The sequence below is a fragment of the Drosophila miranda genome, chromosome XR, assembly GCF_003369915.1.
Source record: "Drosophila miranda strain MSH22 chromosome XR, D.miranda_PacBio2.1, whole genome shotgun sequence".
Taxonomy (NCBI): domain Eukaryota; kingdom Metazoa; phylum Arthropoda; class Insecta; order Diptera; family Drosophilidae; genus Drosophila; species Drosophila miranda.
In genome coordinates this window covers 9480880-9496699 of record NC_046674.1, presented here as the reverse complement: position 1 = coordinate 9496699, position 15820 = coordinate 9480880, and the positions used below count along the sequence as shown (strand labels likewise).

The 15820-nt window shown below is 47.1% G+C and overlaps 4 protein-coding genes across 4 annotated transcripts in view; 2 read left to right on the top strand and 2 right to left on the bottom strand.

The window, feature by feature from the left end:
- Positions 1-10326, top strand: part of LOC108151145 (elongation factor-like GTPase 1) — an 84817-nt gene extending 74491 nt beyond the window's left edge. Inside the window, exons 4-6 of the mRNA XM_017279571.2 lie at positions 307-491; positions 6641-6835; positions 10208-10326. Of these exons, the coding sequence (XP_017135060.1) occupies positions 307-491; positions 6641-6829 (374 nt within the window). The 3' untranslated portion in view covers positions 6830-6835; positions 10208-10326. The remainder of the gene's footprint in view (positions 1-306; positions 492-6640; positions 6836-10207) is intronic.
- On the bottom strand, positions 6845-10047 carry LOC108151148 (proton-coupled folate transporter). The gene is made up of 5 exons (XM_017279574.2): positions 9325-10047; positions 7883-8689; positions 7490-7828; positions 7100-7428; positions 6845-7042 (listed from the first exon to the last, which is right to left on the bottom strand). The coding sequence occupies exons 1-5, from the start codon at positions 9337-9339 to the stop codon at positions 6922-6924; spliced, it is 1611 nt and encodes a 536-aa protein (XP_017135063.1). The 5' UTR covers positions 9340-10047; the 3' UTR covers positions 6845-6921.
- An 849-nt stretch (positions 10327-11175) lies between the features above and the next one.
- Positions 11176-11706, bottom strand: LOC108151155 (retinin-like). Its single transcript, XM_017279584.2, has 2 exons — positions 11680-11706; positions 11176-11611 (listed from the first exon to the last, which is right to left on the bottom strand). The coding sequence occupies exons 1-2, from the start codon at positions 11689-11691 to the stop codon at positions 11261-11263; spliced, it is 363 nt and encodes a 120-aa protein (XP_017135073.1). The 5' UTR covers positions 11692-11706; the 3' UTR covers positions 11176-11260.
- Positions 11707-12369: 663 nt separating this feature from the next.
- On the top strand, positions 12370-12908 carry LOC108151156 (retinin-like). Its single transcript, XM_017279585.2, has one exon. It carries the CDS (start codon positions 12456-12458, stop codon positions 12819-12821), a length of 366 nt encoding a protein of 121 aa, XP_017135074.1. The 5' UTR covers positions 12370-12455; the 3' UTR covers positions 12822-12908.
- The last annotated feature ends 2912 nt before the right edge of the window (positions 12909-15820 follow it).

The following is a 15820-nucleotide window of genomic DNA, read 5'->3' as shown; positions in this document are numbered from 1 at the left end:
TAGCTAATCCGTGAAGAAACCGAACTGTAGTTCTACAGCTGATAAAAGAACGGTTTAATACCTTAAAACTTCGATCGATACTTAAAGATCTGTCTGTCTGTAAACTGATCAATCGTCACATACATATGCTTAAAGATAGGAAAACATATAACATTCGCATATACCCAAGGCAGAAACCCTATCCACAAGTCTACCAAATGTGGTTGATAGCTCTTCCTGTCCGGATTTTCCGTAGATTTTAAGTATTTAGATCGATTGTGCCACTTGCTCTAACTTGCATTTATCTATTTTCTTAATTCTTTCCAGGGAAAATGTACGCTGTGATTGGCCGGAGACATGGCAAGATCCTGTCCGGAGACCTCACCCAGGGCAGCGGCAACTTCTCGGTCACCTGTCTGCTGCCGGTGATCGAGTCGTTCAACTTTGCCCAAGAGATGCGCAAGCAGACATCTGGCCTCGCCTGTCCCCAGCTGATGTTCAGTCACTGGGAGGTAAGTGGAGGTAGTGGCCCAGCCACAGCCACAGTTCCAGCCCCAGCCCCAGCCCCCGCCCCAGCCACAGCCCCAGCCCATGTGGCAGATCTAACACTGATTGCGGCAGCTGTTGCTCTCTGCTGCTCTGCTTTTGGAGGAGGCACAAGTGCAGTCTGCAGTGTCTGACCATATGCCATGTGCGTGCTGCTGCTGCTGCTGCTGCACGCTGCATGGATGCTAAAATCCCCTCTTTGGATCTGCCTTTCTCTCCCTTTCTGTGGTCGGTCTGTAACAAAATCTCAGCTTACGCTACGATCAACCTTCTGTTACCTTCTGTTCTTGTGGAAGTCTTATAAGCTAAACCACAGACAGCCGAAGCAGAAGCATCAACATGGCAACATGGCAACAGCGGCGGCACAGCAGCGGCACAGCAGCGGCAGCGTCGTTGGCAACAGTTGGACTGAAAGTTATATGGTCCATTTGAGGCTGCAGCTGTGTTTCAGATACAGTGAAAGCTCCATCGAAGGTACACTGTTATTGTCTGCCCAGGGGATCGACCATGAGAGATTTTAAGTTCTCTTTCACTGTACATCTTCCATCGAGGTAACCCAAAGCCCCCACTAGCGACAGGCTTCCTCTCTCTTTCCTTCTCCTTCTCTCTCCCTCTCTCTCTCTCTCTCTCTCTCTCACTCACCATTTTGACCTTGTCGTGGGCCACAATTAAGACTCAAGTTGATGATTTTTTCCACTTTGTGTTGCTGTCTTTTGGCTTTTGGCAGCCCCAAAAGACGACACTGAAATGCTGACAGACGGCGGCTGAAATGTGCGAGAGCCAAACAGCGGATGAGCCAAGAGATGGAATGGGATCCAAGCAGCGGATGAGGCAGAAAAAAAAGATGATTAATAAAGTCAGAACAGCCCACAAAAGTGGGTATAACAGAGTGTTTGTTTCTTTAATCTTGAAACAGAATCCTGAACAAGAAATCGCATTGTGTAAATCAGTAGAAAGTAAATTGAGAATAGAATAATTGCAGAAAGAGGAACGTGTTTTTCAAATGGAATATCTATCAATATTTTGGGTATATTCGTAGTATCCTCTAGAATCATAGATCATAGACTGAAATCAAGCTCCAAACTCCCATCAAGAAAAACTTTTTGTATTCTATAGCTTTGTCCCCTGGACAAGAGATGCTTCCAATGTGCGTGTATTCTGTCCGAGTATTGGTCAACTATCCGCTCTATCAACTATCAGTGTGTCTGTTTGTGTGTCTGTTTGTGTGTGTGTGTGTGTGTGTGTGTGTGTGTGTGTGTGGTGTATATCGCCCAACCAATCGATAACAACAAGTTTTTGTATAATGACTTCCGGCGATTTTCTATTTCTCAGCTAAAGTTTTGCCGGCGACGACTACGAGATGCTGCCGCCGGTTGTTGGGTCTCTTCTGGTCTTCATATAATTTCATACGCATTTCCAGACAGCAACAGCAGCAGCAGCAGGGGGGAGGGAGTCGGGGTATCTTCATATCTTTGTGGAAATCTTAACGGAAACTAGTTTAGCAGGCACAAGTGGCACACGTATCTGACAGATACAATATTATTTCATTATTTTCCAACGAAGGTGAAGCTTCGGAGCAATTAGGATTCCACATTGCCAGCAGCTACCTTTCTTTCTCTTTCTCTTACTCGTTGGACAATTAAAACAGTTAGTGCAGCACTTTGTGCCCCGCCCACATGGTCACCTTTCCATGCCATTCCCCCCATACCCCATTCCCCATACCTCCCCTATCCCCCCTGTGTGTGGGCAGGGCAGCCCAACCGTGGGCGCAGTTGTCACGTGCCCATAATAACAACAACGAAGGCGTCAACGTCAACTCCACTCGAGTGGAGTCCCCAATTTTGTGGCAACGGGCAAAGGGAAAGGGTTGGGACTGGGACTGGGACTGGGGCTGGGACTGGGACTGGGGTATGCGGAATATGGGCAGGGAATTTAAATTTCTTGCTGCATCATGCCTCACAATAAGTTCGTTAAGCTGCAGCATCAACATCAGCAGCAGCAGCAGAACCAGTGGCAGCCCCAGTCAGCCACAAGAAATCATCTCTTTGGATGACCTTTTAACTTGAGGTTGAGCCCCAGCCCAAACCACCAGCTGAAACAGAAACCGAAACTGAACAAAAAAAAACACAAAAACAAAAACTAATTTTCAGTTTTCAAAGTACGAAGCATATATCATTTTTGTTTTTGTTTTTGCTTTTGGTTTTTGGTCTCTGCTGTGGTTTTTTCACTTCACGTAGCCGAATTAAGGCGGTTGACCAGAGGCTACAGAAGTCCGTAGAGACAGTGCGTACCATAACTAAAATATGGGCAAAACAGAAGGGATTTGTATCCATCCCCCTCCTGGGTGCTCCTCCTCCTGCTGCTGCTGTTTCTCTGGCTACTGTCTTGCGCGCTTTTGTTATTATTTAATTTTGTTCTTCCTTTTGTTTTTTTTCATCCCATTTTCCACTGGTGGTGCTGCTGTTGCACTTCTCCACTTTCTTGCCACTTGATGAGGCTGAAGATTGTTATTATGATTATGCCCCGCGTGTGTGTGTGTGAGTGTGTGCCAGAGGTAGGGGCAGGAAGAGGTTCAAGACCTTAGCCCCAACTCCTTACCCAAAAAAAAAACAAAACAACAAAAATGAAGGAGAAGGAGAAGGAAAAATAACATCACAGCTTTGGCTACTGGTCTTACTTTTGGGCTGCACCGTAGTAGGGTCTCTGCCACTGCCTCTGCCCTGGCTGGGATCGGATCGGATCTGTGCTCTGTTCTCCTCTCATTCGGAGTGTGTTGCATATGATTGTCGCGCTTTGCATGCAAGACCTCAACCCAAAACAAAACTACTTCAAAAGCATAACAGATGCAACACCAGCGGACCAGCGAACAGCCAACAGCCATCAGCGACCACAAAATGTGTGTAAGAACCAAGACAAATAACAAATAATCTGATAACTCGTTTTGTATACCTGAAAAAAAAAGAGTGTTCCCCCAAAGCCACACCAAAGGGAAAGTCCACACCAAAGGGAGTGCAGAGAGAGAGAGAGATAGAGAGAGAGAGAGAGGGAGAGAGTGTGTGGGGGACTTGCTTGGGGACTAGGGATAGTGCTGTGGAGCACACTGGAGTGGAGAAGTAGAATGGGAAGGGGAAGGGGAAGACAGTGCCCTAAAGTCTGCCTGGTGCGAATCAACATACGAGTATATACACCAGTATGTGTTTGGGTATGGGTGTACCTGTATTAGTGCCGGCAAGTGTTTATCCAAGTGGCTATGGCTATGGCTATGGCTGTGGCTGTGGCTGTGGCTGTGGCTATGGGCCCAAAGGATTGTTGTTGGTCTTAAGTGGAACGTGGTTTGCATTGTCCGCTCGCTCGCTTGCTGTCAAAATGACGCTCGTCCGTGTCCGTGTCCCGTGGCCCCGAGGCTCTACAGATTCGAGACCCCGCGACTCGGGAGACTTTTACAGGCCGAGTATTTCTTGAATCAACTGAAATCCAAGGTACACTTTATTGGAAGGTAAGGCAGATGCCGATACAGATACAGATACAGATACCACTCCCTAAGTATACTAGATTTTCGGACACTCTAAGGTCTCTTTGTATTCTCTGAACTGTTTTTGTGCACTGCACTTACCTTATGCTTGAATATACCTTGCTCAAATCGACTCGCGGCTCTGTGGAGCCTTTTCTCTGGGCATGCGCAACGCCCAAACGAACGGCCATTTGTGGTCTGTCTCTGTCTCCATCTCTGGTTTTGGTTTTGGTTTTGGTTCTGGCTCTGTTTCTGGCGCGCGATAATAATCTCAAGTTGGTCTTTTGGTCGCGGTCTCAGCAGCGGACAAACAGACAGCGGACACGGGGACACAAACAGACAGATAGACGGACGGACGGACGGGTGGACGGACGCTCGGCGTATTTCGGTAGCTGCCGCGTAAATTACCTGCATACAAACACACTAACATTTCGAGAATACAGAACACACACACACATACTCGTATGTGTGGATGGATCCAGAGAAGCTTCTCTACTCTAGAGTTGATATTTGTATATGTACATATATTTATGTGTATGTGTATAAACGTGTGTGTTTATGTCACGTCGTTTGCTTTTTGGATTTTTGTTTTGGTTTTCGCGGCTGCTTCAATATTTTTCTTAATATTTCTTTTACTCGCAGTAGGACAGGGGGGTGCGTTGAAAGAAGTGAGGTATAGATGGACAGGGGGATTGGGTAGAGGAAACTTCAGAGGAGATTGGGACTCTGACTTGTCTGCAATCTGGAGCGTGGTGCTGCATCGGCCGGTGTGGATGGATAAGCAAGCAACTCTTTGAGAGTGCTTCCAGGACACTGCCAGAAAGCTGTAGACTAACTGCAATGCAATGTTCCATAGGATGAGCATGAAATCCATAATATTCCTACAATATACATACATATATACTATATGGGCCAAAGTATCATAGTATTTCTCAAAGTATCCAAGTATCTGATCGTGGGCTAAACTAAATATACCTCTCGATTCTCTCTCCAATGATTTCAATAACATTAATATAGAACTAATTTCCTGTTTAATTCATTGGTCTAGGAACAGGCTCCCTCCATTTCTATATCAAAGCTTATATTTCCACTATAGTTTTCTCTCAGTGATATCCACGCTGGATGGCTGGTTGGTTGCTCATTTGTCTGGCCCGGCTCAGACGCAAGCTCTGCGCACTTCTGGAGCACTTCAGCTGCCACAGGGTCTCCTTGTGCATCTCCTGCCCTTCTACTGCCCTTCCCTGCCCGCTCATTGTGTGCTCTTGACGAACCGTTGTGTTCTGTTCTGTTGTGTTGTGTTGGGTTGTGCGTAGGGCTGCCCAGAGAATGGTATGAGGATGAGGATGGGATGGGAAGTTCTTGCGCATGCGCAGCCGTTGGCGAAGGATGTCTGTCCGTCTTGTCTTATCTGTGTGTGAGTGTGTTGTGACAGGGACTGGAACTGCGACTGCGACTGAGATTGGGGATTGCCTTACCTTGTCGAGGACTACTGCATGGCTCCCCTCTCTCCGTTCTCCGTTCTCCACTCTCCACTCTCTGCCCTTTCAGTTAGCGTTGTTAGTTGTTGTTAAACAAGCGAAACGTTGTGCCCGATAATGATCTACATGGGGGAACATGGGGGGGAGTAGGAATTGGAATGGGATCGGATCGGATCGGAGGAATGGGGTAGTGGGCAGGCCAGGCCACGTCGAGGGCCCGCAGTTTAGCGTAGTGCGAACAGATGGCTCGAAAAAAGAAGCACACTCTGGCAGATCCTGAACCAGAGGGAAAAGGCCAACCCAACCGAAGCCATCCCAACGGCAGCGCGTCTCAATCAGTGTGTGGGTAAGCTCTTGGCTTGCCTTGCCATTGATGAGGATGAGTATGAGAATGATGGAATGGAATGGACTGGGCTGGAATGGTATTGAGGGAGTGGATGAAGAGGTTTTCCAATGAACAGCACGCCTGACACCCGCCCGCTGTGTCAACTCAAGTGTGAGTGTGTGTGCTGGCTGTGAATGCAAGTCCTTTAAACAAAACAGAACGGAACCCAAACGGAATACAAAAAACAAAAAACCAACACACAACCAAACCCCAGAGGACAGGAGGAGAGTGTCTCTACTCTCAAGTGCTCGCAGGAGGAGGCAATCATCAATCAAGGGACCAGGGAGACGGAGCGGGAGAGGAAGACAGAGACTGAAAGGGAACTTCTTCACGCCATTCAGCAAAATATTTCTGCGTATCCTGGTGTGCCTTATCACGCAATGGCGAGTCCTTTGAAAGTCATTAAACCTTCTTCGGCCCTAGACCCATTTGAATGTCTTCGCTGTCCTTTGTGGCACCCTCTTGAGCCTGACAATGAAGATGTGAAAATGCACGCTTTCCCTGATGAGGCCACGGCCGGCAGACAACAGCAAACGCCAGGCAGAGGCATCACGTAAACGTAAATCCAATCACGGACCTTAGTCCCAGGTCCGTTCTTTTGGTCTTCAGGCCTTCCTGAGGCTGAAACGTAGGCGCAGGCGCAGGCGCATAGACCGAGCGACGCCTTTTGTTCCGTCTCAAGTGCGTAAATGATTTCCTGGAACTTTATTCAAACCGAATTCGTTGTCTGTCTGCTTACAGGTGATTGATATCGATCCCTTCTGGCTGCCCACAACCGAGGAGGAACTGATGCACTTCGGCGAGAAAGCCGACTCCGCCAACCGGGCCAAGGTCTACATGGACAGTGTGCGGCGTCGCAAGGGCCTCTTCGTGGACGAGCAGGTGGTGGAGCATGCCGAGAAGCAACGCACCCTCTCCAAGAACAAGTGATTCAAGGTAAGAATCTATGGTATATAATGTATGTCTTTTTATTGCTAAACGAAAAAAAATTTAAAAAAAAAAAATGGAGATGCAGCGTCCAGCTAGTATTTTTCCTCCTCTTGTGGCGTCGCCAAGGCCGTTTCGGGGTTGATCAGCCCGCTCTCATTCTCGGCAACTTCGGGGACGGCCAACGAATTCCTGCCCAGAATGATGTGAATGCATCTGCAAGAGAGTAGGATTCATACCGGAAAGGATATTTCAGGTCGTGGTGCCACTTACAGTATCAGAAGAAAGACCGCCATCTGGGTGGCGATGGTCAGCATGAAGACATCCCCTCCGTAGTTGTCGTCCAGGCTGGCGCGATAGATCTGCGAGTAGCAGACCCCACTGATGAACGGCACCGCATTGTCGCATACAGAGAGCAGGGCAAAGACCTTTCCACGCTCCGAAGTGGGGACTACCTTGGAGGTCATGGCCCGAATCATGGGACCCACAATCGGCCCCAGACTGCAGACCACGGCTCCGGCATAGAGCAGTTTCGGAGTGGCGGCAAAAAAGTAGAACAGTCGGGCTATCGAGTGGGCAAAGGCGCCAATGAAGATGATGGTCTGGAGTGGATCATGGAAATAGATTGAGCTTGTATTTCTGCTGGGGCTTGCTGTGTCTTACCGTATCACGCCACCCCAAAACTTTGTTCATGAGCGGCACTGCCAGGAGCATGGCAATCACATATGCCGACGACTTGAAGGTCTTGAAGCTGCTGAAGGAGCTTACCTCCCACTTGAACTTGTCCAGCGTGTAGAGATAGAGGTAGCTGCCCTCGTCCCGCTGGAATGTATACAGCGCCATGCTGACGAGCAGGATGATGAGGAAGCTGCGGCGATGGCCCTGGCGGGTCTTCGACAGCACGCTGAACGAGTCCTTCACGTGCTGCTTGTCGAAGAAGTCGCCCCAAATGCCACAGCAGCCCAACTCTCTCAGCGAGCGTTGTCGGGGCGTGGTTTGCCACTAAGAAGGGGTCGGATAAGGACAGTTCTGGATGGGATCTCAACCCGAACTCACCTTCAGGGCGAACAGTGTGTAGAGGATGGCCAGTGCCAGCAGGGAGGCGTTGACCACAAACATATCCGCATACGACTGGTGGAAGGTGTTGTAGAAGAGGTGCGAGCCGAGTGCCACGCCCGTGGGCATGGCACTCAGATACACCACATCCAATATGGTCACCCGGATGGTGCGCTGCTCCAGCGTGGATATGTCCGAAATGTAGGCAAAGCATGAGGCAAAAATGGCCACATCGGCCCCCGTCAGAGCCGAGGGCAGGGTGGCCGTGTAGATGATATTCTGCACCGGCCAATGGGGCATCTTGGCATTCACCACAATCATCGTTGAGTAGATGAACTTACCCACCAGGCCCATCAGCAGCGGCAGCTTCCGGCCGCGACGATCCGAGAAGGAGCCCAGGAACAGAGCCATGACGATAGGGAAGATGTGGGCGGAGATGTTCTCCCACTGCAGGAACCAGGCGGTGGTCTCCAGCGACTGCTTCTTGTACGCCTCGTTCTCGGCCTTATGGATGTTGGTGCAGATCGCCTCGCTAAAGTTGTTGTTCACGCGGCAGGCCTTGTACAGGAAAAAGCTCTGCTCCACTACGGAGGTAATCATGAAGGCAAACATGTAGAGGAACATGGTCGGTTCCACGGACGTGGAGGTGATAACAAGCCATAGCCATTGGCAGGCGCTGCGACAATGCCCACCTCCCTCCACCTCTCCCTCCTGCTCCACCACCGCCACTTCTCCGCCTACAATGCTAGTCGCGCTCGTTTGGCTGCCGATGCTGCGACGTCGTTGCGTTTCATTTCGTGCGGATGCCTAAAAGTATGCAATGGGCTTTTAAGCGCTAACGAAATTTCTCTCTTCTGGCAATGCCAAGCTAAATCACTAGAAATAAAATCCGGTTATCAGTAGAACGTACTCTAAAAAGCCGCGTCGTTTTCACTCATTTGAAGGGTTAGTTTTCACAGTTCACTGCTCCCCCAATTCGACGACTGGCTGCACTGCATGTAAACAAAGCGATAAGCGAGTGTTGTGTGCTTCCTGAATTACATTATTTGTTGTTAGTTGTTAGTTGTCAGGGGAATATCAGCAGCACCATGGGAATGTCGCCGCGTAGCACTTTGAATCAATAATGAAAGCATTGCCCACAAAATTGTATACAAAACATATGGTCTTGGCACTCTCTAATTTTCAAGGTCGGCCACAGCATGCTTCGAGTCAGTCGTTTCGAGTGTTTTTTCTTCTATCTGGTTTCTGCTTTCGAGCATCATTCTTACGTAATCATCGGGGGAGCATCGCGCTGTGCCAATTTGCGTCTATTTTTTTCCGCGGAATATTAAAATTAATTGTATTAAGCATTTGTTGTTCACTGTAGCAGGCACTGCGCGCGCTTGCTAAATTCAGCCAGCACCAACAACACACTGTTTACTCAAACCACATTTGACACTCACCTCTGTCGCGCTCATTTCGACAATGCGCACACGCAGCGCTCTCGCTCTTTGTGGCCGACCGAATATATAGCTTCGTCTCTTGATTAGGTGGAGGTTTAGGTCTGGCGAAAGCTTTTATGCTTTTATGCTCTCTTTGCAGCAGCAGCTTTCGATTTGAATTTGAAAAGTATCCCGCTCCTTCAGCTTTGACGCTCCGCCAATTTGTTACTCGATTTAAAATTTAACAGCTAATAGGCGTCCTGATAGGTTTTCTCCACTTTATCACACGTGGAAGGGCACTATTATCACTGGCACTCCTCACACCTCACCACTGTTTGCTCATTTTAATTAGCGTCTCAACCAACTTTATTGTTTGGTCTTTCCACAGGCTTATCTGCCGCAAAAGCCGCACAATTGTTCACTATCCGTTCAAGATCAATATTTTGCAAAAAAAAGATAGCCAGAGGCAATACCCACGATAACGGCGGCTATAAAGTTTAATTATAGTCTAATTGATTTAAGATTTTCACAATTACCGTCCATTAAGAGCGATAACTGTTGACTGAGACCACTGGAACCGGACTATAGCGATGGGGCCAGCTTTTGCTGCACTGATTTACTGTTTACAATAGCCTTTGTGGTCCCTCTGTGTATTATATTTCAGTTTGTGCACAAGCGCTAGCACCATTTCAAACCAATCCGTGCGATCTCGCCATGTGCAGCTCAGATTCCTCCGTTAATTTAATACCTTGCTCGCCTCTCTTATCAGGAAAAAACGCTGATACTGAACTCGCCGCCAGAGCGTCGAGTGGTGTCGTGGATGGAATGGGGCATTCAATTTTCTGTTTATTTATTAATTTCAGTCGGAGAATTCAGCCTTTTGATATTTTACGTTCCTTTCTAGGTTTCCACAAAGCTTCTTGGGATGAAAATGGACTGCCGGATTTTTTATAAGATGCAGACATTCATTTGTATAAAACTAAATTGTAAAAGAAACCCAGAATGTTAAAATTTAAATAAATATTTTTTTTTATAAAGATATACTGGTACTGGTACGAGATTACTTGCAAATGGAATGATCATGATTTTTGCAAATATCGTAAAAAATGTATGTCCTTGTTTCTAATGCCAATCCCGATCCCGAAATTACATGCCACGCCCTGATCGGCCCATAAATAGTCGAGATATAGCCAAAGAAAGAAAAAAAGCCAAAATCCGACATCAATGGGCAAAAAAACGGTTTTTTAATTTAGCAGCTTATTGAAAAAATGTGTTGCATACCTTTGGGGGTTAAACAAATTAAAATATACAAAATTTTTAAAAACCACCGGTTCGCGCAGTGAAAGTTTCCAAATAATCACAAAGTGCATTCTGTTTGCCTATCTCGCACGCAAATCTTTTTTAAACACTGCTTAGCGGTGTCGGTAACACGAGATCAACAAAGAACACATGAAAAAAAAACCTCCGACCTCTGATGATTTCTGTTCGCCTGGTATTTCAAGATCTGAAAATTCTCTTTTTTTTGCCATTTGAGCGGTCGCAAGTTGAGGGCTGTTGTTGTACAAGAAAAATGTATGTCTTTTTTTTTTTTTTTAGAAAAATTGACAACAGCAACAAATCACAACAGGCCAGTTCTGTTTTATTGATTACTCCGCTATTTGCGGCCAGATCTGGCATAATGATGGCTACCTGTGATCGGAAAAATGACCCCGACTTAATGGAGTCCTTATCAAGCACCAAGGTTATTTTCAATGGGATTGAAAAGTACAGGGGCTGCAGAGCAAACTTAAAAAACTTCCTCTGCAGTCTCTCGATACGTGCAACCACAAATAAATTTTATAATTAGCTTTCGAAAGTCACATTTTACTCGCAATTAAGCTCGTTCATATATAACAGGATATTATATTTCTAGCCATCCAGATCGCTTGACCTAGCATCCAGTCCTCCGCCTGTGTCCTTACCAGCCAGCGTTGTAGACGACGGGAGCAGCCGCATAGGAAGTATGGACGACGGGAGAGGCGTATGAGGTGTGGACCAGAGGAGATGCCGCGTAGCTGGTGATGACGGGAGCTGCATAGGTCTTTACCACGGGGGCGACAACATCCTGGACGACATGGGCAGAGCTGTGGACCACCGACTGGCTCTGGTGGGAGACAGAGGTGGGAACGCTCTTTACCACGGAACCAACATTGGCCAGGAAGGGCTCCTGCACGATGGTTGTGGTAGCTGGGGCGGAATAGACCAGCGGAGACTCATACAGATGGCCGGGACGAGCGACAGCTACGGCGAGAAGAGCAGACAACACCACCTGGAACAAATAATGGAGGAGGTTAGCTATGAGGAGGACGACCGCTCGGATTCGGATGGATGACTTACCAATTTGAACATGTTGAGGGGATTTTGTGTTTTTGGTCTGTGTTGTGCTGCTGTGGAAGCGAATGAAGCTGACTGATAATGGGACAACTGAAAGACCAGTCTTATATAGTAGGGGCATTGTCCATCGTCGTTATTTTCGGGGCAGTTGCCGACGCAGCCGCCGTTGCCGTCGCAGCTGCGAAAAGAGAAGTTTAATTAAAACATTTACGAGTGCGGGTACGATTTGAGTTGAGTTGACTTTAAAGCGAAATAAGTCTGCCCTCGCTCGGACAATAAAACATGCGACTTGCAATTGAAAGAAAAACTGAAACTCAAACTGAACCCAATACCCGTGATCCGAAACCAAAAGCTCACACACTCACTGCACGCTGACTTGACCCTGACTCCCGCACCCAAAGTGCAAGTAATGCAGCCGTGGAGGAGTCGCCAGAGACCCTCGAGAGTCTCTAATGGTCTGCTGTGGTCTGCTGTACTCTACGTACTTGCTTGACTCTCAGGTAAGCCGTCCACCGACGCTAATTGCTTATTGATCGCTGCCCAGAATCTGATATGGGTTGGATTTCGGACTCGAATTGTGACGCGGCTTCGGTCCACACATCGATACTGTGGTCTGCGTATGCGTGTGGCTCGGCCCTGAAGGTCAAAGCCAAGTCTCTGCCCAAACGGGAGCTATATAAAACCACTGCAGCAGCTCCACAACCACACACAGTTCTCGCAAGAAGCTCAATCCGATCACTCCAATCCCAAACAGTCAATACAGACCAAACTATTTCAAAATGTTCAAGTTGGTGGTATTGTCTGCTCTCCTCGCCGTAGCTGCTGCCCGTCCCGGTCACCTGCTGGAGTCCTCCCCCGTGGTCTATTCCGCCCCGGCTACCACAACCATCGTGCAGGAGCCCTACCTGGCCAATGTGGGTTCCGTGGTAAAGAGCGTTCCCACCTCTGTCTCCCACCAGAGCCAGTCGGTGGTCCACAGCTCTGCCCATGTCGTCCAGGATGTTGTCGCCCCCGTGGTCAAGACCTATGCAGCTCCCGTCGTCACCAGCTACGCGGCATCTCCTCTCGTCCACACCTCATACGCCTCTCCCCTCGTCCATATTTCCCATGCGGCCACTCCCGTCGTCTACAACGCTGGCTGGTAAGGACGCAGGCTGAAGGACTGGATGCTAGAACGAGCGATCTGGATGGCTAGAAATATGATATTCCTGTTGCACATAAGCGAGTTTAATTGCGAATAAAATGTGATTTTCGTATGTTAATTGTCACATGTATTGCCATCAGAAAAAAGGACATCGGCCTCATTTTCGTAGTCGAGATTTTGAAGCCGTTCGACAGTCTGGACCCTCACGATCCTGGGACAGTTGGTCCTGCCCCGATCTGGCCTTATTTATCTGAGATATTGCCTTCCGAAGATTTGAATTTGTCATTAAAGTACTGGTTTCTTCTGCACGCTATATCTCTGTTACGCAGCGGCCGATCGGGACGCGGCATGTCTTTTCGTGATCAGGAGAGTCCTGCCAATCGACTGCCATCGGAAAAAGGGACATCCATTTTTCCACGATTTTCGCAAAAAATCATGATGTAACCATCATTAAATTTGCCAAAAATCGGCCTCATTTTCGAGGTCGAGATTTTGATGCCGTTCGACAGTCTGGATTCTCGCGATCCTGGGACAGTTGGTCCTGCCCCGATCTGGCCTTATTTATCTGAGATATAGCCTTCCGAAGATTTGAATTTGCTTGTCATTAAAATACTGGTTTCATCTGTAAGCTATATCTCGGCTACGCAGCGGCCTATCGGGGCGCGGCATGTCTTTTCGTGATGGGGAGAGTCCTGCCAATCGACTGCCATCGGAAAAAGGGACATCCATTTTTCCACGATTTTCGCAAAAAATCATGATGTTTCATTATGAACCGCATCATTAAATTTGCCAAAAATCGGCCTCATTTTCGTAGTCGAGATTTTGATGCCGTTCGACAGTCTGGAACGTGGCGGTCCTGGGTAAGTTGGTCCTGCCCCGATCTGGCCTTATTTATCTGAGATGGCCTTCCGAATGTTTGCATATCATTAAAATACTGTTGCTTTATTTAGCTCTTCCTTTCATTTTAGCAGGAATACCTCTTGCGAGCCCTTGGTCACCGATTTGCCCACCATTGTTTACCTGGGGCATCAGCTTGTTGGTCTTCCGGCTCATCGTCGGGACATGATTCCTCCGTCGGTGCCTCATTAGCGGGTGATTCCGCCGTCCTCGTCCTCTCGGGAGGTCCTAGGGATGTGCTCCTGGCTGGACTGTGGCAGCCACTGGCTGATGCCACTGGAAATAATGTCAGCAACCCCCTCATTCATACGACGCCGAATCAAACGCTGGGCTTCAGCTTCAGTATATAATTGTGGATATATTTTAAAATATATCGTCCTTCACCTACGCTGTGCCACAAGCCGAGGCGTATCCCATCAAAGTATCCCAGCCAGAAGCACACCGAAGCGCACCCCTTCAAAGAGCTGAACCAAACAAGCTATCGTCATCCTTCGATCCTTCCTGGCCATCAACCACAAGGACTTTGACTTTGGCAACCAAGGGAGGGGCTACGCGGGCTACTATATGATACGTTTAAGACAGATACAAATGTTTTCCACTTGTTCATTTATTTATACTAAGCTAAATTATGATTAATAAAACTATTGAAAATTCATCCTCGCTGTTTCTTGTTTTGGGGAAACTATCGGTTCATAAATAGCAGAGAAAACTGAATATTTTTGACTGGGGAAAATGTCCTTAATCCTTGATAAGGACTCCATTAAATCAGGGAAATTTTTTCGATTACAGGAAGTCATCGCATACCCAGATCGGCCCACAAATAGCCGAGAAAACTAAATATGTATGGTTTGGGCTGTTGGAGTCCTTTTCGAAGGATCAAGGATATTTTTCTGATCATGGCGAGCCATGGCACGTCCCGATCGGGCCACAATAAGGGGGAAAACAAGATATGTATATATTTATTTTTATTAAATAATGATTATGTCTGATTTTTATCGTATAATTATTATTTTTGATTTTTATTGAATTATTACTATTGTTGATTTGTATTGTATAATTATTATTTTTGATTTGTATTGTTTCTGCTTAAAATTAAAAAAGAAAACAGCGATCTTCTGCTGATTTCTGTTGGCCTGGTATCCCAGATCTGAAATTCTTGCTTTGGACCATTTTGAGCGGCCAAAGAATATATGAAAAAACGGAAAAATATAATTAAAAGAAAATTAAAAAACCCAGCGACCTTCAGCTGATTTCTGCTCGCCTGGTATCCCAGATTTCAAATTCTCGTTTTTCTCCATTTTAGCTGTCGCAATTTGAAAGTTGTTGTTGTACAACAATTGACAACAACAACTGTTGTTTTTTTCTCCGTTATTTGTGGCCCGAACTCAGCGTGCGACGGCGTCCTGTGATCGGAAAATTGTCCCTGATTCGATGGAGTCCTTAGCAGGAACCAAGGATCAAGGATATTTGCTCCAGAGGTATACATCTTGTTTTCTCCCTTATTTGTGGCCCGATCGGGGCGTGCCATGGCTCGCCATGATCAGAAAAATATCCTTGATCCTTCGGTAAGGACTCCAACAACCCGAACCATACATATTTAGTTTTCTCGGCTATTTGTGGGCCGATCTGGGTATGCGACGGCTTCCTGTGGTCGTAAAAATGTCCCTGATTTTATATAGTCCTTATCAAGGATTAAGGACATTTTCCCCAATCACAAATATTTCGTTTTCTGCGCTATTTGCGCACCGATCTGGTTGTGCCCGCCTTTTTTTAATCGGGATAGATTCCCCGAAACAGGATAAAGCAAGGATTATTTTTCAATAGTTTTATTCATCATAGCTTAGCCTAGGATAGATAAATAAACAAGTGGAAAATATTTGTATCTACTATCTAAATATATTGACTATATATGTATACATATCCTTAAACCTAACAACAACGAGATCATCCAGAGTCTAGACCGCGTAGCTCCTTCCTCGGTTGCCATAGTCAAAGTCCTTGTTGTTGATGGCCAGGTCGAAGGATGACGATATCTTGTTTGGTTCGGCTCTTTGAAGGGGTGCGCTTCTGTCTGGCTGGGATTGGACTCGGTCTGTCTCGAAT